Source organism: Tupaia chinensis, unplaced genomic scaffold (assembly GCF_000334495.1).
Source record: "Tupaia chinensis unplaced genomic scaffold, TupChi_1.0 Scaffold000201_1, whole genome shotgun sequence".
In the NCBI taxonomy this organism is placed as follows: Eukaryota; Metazoa; Chordata; class Mammalia; order Scandentia; family Tupaiidae; genus Tupaia; species Tupaia belangeri.
In genome coordinates, this window is record NW_006159676.1 from 3,178,114 (window position 1) to 3,181,673 (window position 3,560).

Sequence of the window (3,560 nt, forward strand, 5' to 3'; positions counted from 1 at the left end):
CCATGGTTCAAGTCCCAGACCTGGTGGCTTGCTTTCTCTCTCTCCCTCTCTCTTTCTCTCTCTCTGCTGTCTGCTGGTCCCACGAGGTCATTCTTTTTAACGGCTGCATAGTTATCCACCATGTGCGTGGCAGGGTTCTCCTCCTACTGCCTGAGGGGCAGAGAGGCCCTGGCTTGCTGGGTGTCTTTCAGAATGACTGTCCAACTTGCGTTTTGGGGCCCAGTGCCCGCCGCGTGCCCGGGGCGGTGCTCACCTCACTGAGACTGTAGGGAAGGATGAGCTTGTCGTTGACAGTCACCGTTTTTCTTTTGGTCAGGACCTCCACCAGGATTTCCCGCTTCACCTGTTTGAAGGACAAAAAGGGAGAAAAAGGGCCGGCAGGTGAAGAGCTTCTTGGGTGTCTCCGAATGTCAGTGAGGCAAGCCCGGAAGCCCCAAGCTGACGGAGGACAGACCCTCAGTGGACGGGCTTCACTGTGACCCTGAGGCCCCCCTCAGGCTGTAACTCCTCATGCGCTCTGTACCCAGCACCTGGGTTTGGTTTTGCAGTTTTGTTACAGGGCGCGTGAACTTGCCAGAGAGAGAGACAGAGACAGAGAGGGAGGGAAAGTGAGAAATCACCCCCCAGGGGGGATGGCCACGCCGCAATCCCTTCTCCTCCATTCTCCTCTCGGGATCTTGGGCACGCACGCACACGCGCCTGGTGTCTTTCAAGGTGCCGGGTCTGGGATTCGAACCATAGAGTCGGCCAGGTTGGACGTAGCTGCTTGATTACCATGTCACCTATTGGCCCTTCCAATATTTTTCAATTTGCTGTGGGGCACGTGCAGGTGCCAGAGAGATGGAAAGAGAGCGGGCAAGTTCAACCACAACAAATTAAAAAAAAAAAAAAAAAAGAAAGAAAAAGAAAAGAAAGGGGGGCCCAGCAGTTGATGTAATGGCTATGTCGCTGGACTCCCATGGAGTCGACTGCGGTTCGAGTCCCGGACCCGGTGGCTTAAACGCACGCCGGGCGCGTGTGCGTGCGTGCCCAAGATCCCGAGAGGAGAATGGAGGAGAAGGGATTGCGGTGCGGCCATCCCCCCTGGGGGGTGATTTCTTGCTGACTCTTTGTCCCTCCAGCAAGCACAGGTGCCCTGTAGCAAAAATCTCTCAAAAAAATATATAGAGAGAGAACGAGGAAGGGGCAGCAGAGAGAACACAGGGGAGGACGTGGGCAGGCGGTCTGTGGTGTACAAACCCGTGGCCACAGCAGGACGTCCTACGCACGTGTCCCCTGAATTAAGGCGTGACCAGTGGCCCCGAGTAGCCAAGAGTGGGAAGAGACCACAGGAAGGCTGCAGGCGGGCGGGCAGTACCTTCAGGAGCTGGGAGAGCGTGTCCAGCACCTCGGGGGGCCCGACCTCCAGGCCCTCGTCACGGCCCGTGGCTCGTTTCTTGTACGTGACGTTGCCCAGGTACAGGATGGCCGAGAGGACGGAGAAGATCCTGGAAGGGACGGGAGCTCGCGTTAGGGCGGTTTCCACGTTTCCTAAGGAGACAGACACTTCCAGAGAGCAGGGCTGAACTCCCACCACCCGCCGATTGCCGATTCCCGATTCCCGTCAGAACACAGAGGGTCTGGGCACCAGCAGTTGGCGTCATGGCTACGTTGCAGGACTCCCACGTAGCTGACCGCGGATCGAGTCCCGGACCCGGTGGCTTAAACTCACGCTAGGCGCGTGTGCGTGTGTGCCCAAGATCCCGAGAGGAGAAGGGAGGAGAAGGGATTATGGCATGGCCATCCCCCCTGGGGGGTGATTTCTCGCTTTCTGTCTCTCTGTCTCTGTCTTTCTGGTGAGCGCACGTGCCCTACAGCAAAAACCTCTCGAAAACAAAACAAAAAACTTAAAAATAAACTCACCTTGGTTTTTGTTTGTTTTTTTTTAAAGAGAGATGTTTACTATAGGGTATATGTGTTCACTGGAGACACAGAGAGACAGAGAGAGAAAGTGAGAAATCACCCCCCAGGGGGGATGGCCATGCCATAATCCCTTCTCCTCCCTTCTCCTCTCGGGATCTTGGGCACACACGCACACGCGCCCAGCGAGAGTTTTAAGCCACCAGGTCCAGGATGCGAAACATGGGAGTCCAGCGACATAGCCATTATGCCAACTGCTGGTTTCCAGCCAACTAACTTTATTTTATTATTATTAATTTTTAATGTGACTGGAGAAAGAGAGTGAGTGAGAAAGCAGGTTGCCAGGTCTCAGACTCGAAACACAGTCAGCCATGTGGGAGTCCAGTGCCTTAACCACCATGCCACTTGCTGGCTCCTCCTCTCAGATTGTTTTCTTTTAAAAGAATTATTATTATTATTATTTGGAAAGGATATATATATATATATATTTTGCTATAGGGCACGTGCACTTGCCAAAAAGAGATAGAAAGCAAGAAATCACCCTCCGGGAGGACGGCCATGCCACAATCCCTTCTCTTGCATTCTCCTCTCAGGATCTTGGGCATGTATGTACATGTGCCCAGCGTGAGTTCAAGCCACAGGTCTGGGAATCGAACCATGATCGACTACATGGGAACATATAAATTTCAGAAGCAGCTTGTGAAAATCCTTTGGTATTTTTAGTTTTGTTGGGGAGACCTCATCCCCTATTTTTTTTTGGAGAGGTTTTCGCTATAGGGCGCAAGACAGATAGAGACATAGAGACAGAAAGCGAGAAATCACCCCCCAGGGGGGATGGTCATGCCGCAATCCCTTCTCCTCCATTCTCCTCTCGGGATCTTGGGCACGCACGCACACGTGCCCGGCGTGAGTTTTAAACCACCGGGTCCGGGACTCGATCCGCGGTCAGCTACGTGGGAGTCCAGCGACATAGCCATTACGCTAACTGCTGGTTCCCATCATTATTAATTTTTAATTTGACCAGAGAAACAGATAGCGTGAGAAAGCAAGCTGCCAGGCCCAGGCCCGAGACTCGAACCGTAGTCAGCCATGTGGGAGTCCAGTGCCTTAACCACCACGCCACCTGCTGGCTCCTCTCAGATTTGTTTCTAAAGAATTCTTTTTCTTTAACTTTATTTTATCATTATTCATTTTTAATTTGACCAGAGAGAGAGAGTGAGAAAGCAAGCTGCCGGGCCTGAGACTTGAACCGCAGTCAGCCATGTGGGAGTGCAGCGTCTTTAACCACCACGCCACCTGCTGGCTCCTCTTACGTCCTTGTTTTTGCAGTGGTGTTTCCTATTAACCAGTGGCTCAAGCCCCAAGCCCTGCGCTCACTGAACTGTGACTCCGATCTCAGACTGACGGGTCCAAGCAAGGAGCCAGTCGGGCTCCCGGAAGCTCTGGCGAAAAGGGGGTCCCGGCTTCCCACTTACTGCTTCTTGGTGGTGGGGAGGAAGCCCACCATCTCCATGGCTTGCTTGAGCCTTTCAAAGTCATGTTTCAGGTCTTCCCCATCTTCAATCTTCAAGTTATGCTGAAAAACAAAGGTGTGGGGGGAACCAGCAGTTAGTGTAATGGCTATGTCGCTGGATTCCCACGTAGTCGACCACGGTTCGGGG

General features: G+C 53.1%; 1 protein-coding gene across 1 annotated transcript in view; it reads right to left on the reverse strand.

The window, feature by feature from the left end:
• Nucleotides 1–3,560, reverse strand: part of MYO9B (myosin IXB) — an 88,921-nt gene that overhangs the window by 52,608 nt on the left and 32,753 nt on the right. The window contains 3 exon segments of the mRNA XM_027771286.1: nt 254–343; nt 1,358–1,487; nt 3,375–3,475. Coding sequence (XP_027627087.1) covers nt 254–343; nt 1,358–1,487; nt 3,375–3,475 — 321 coding nt within the window.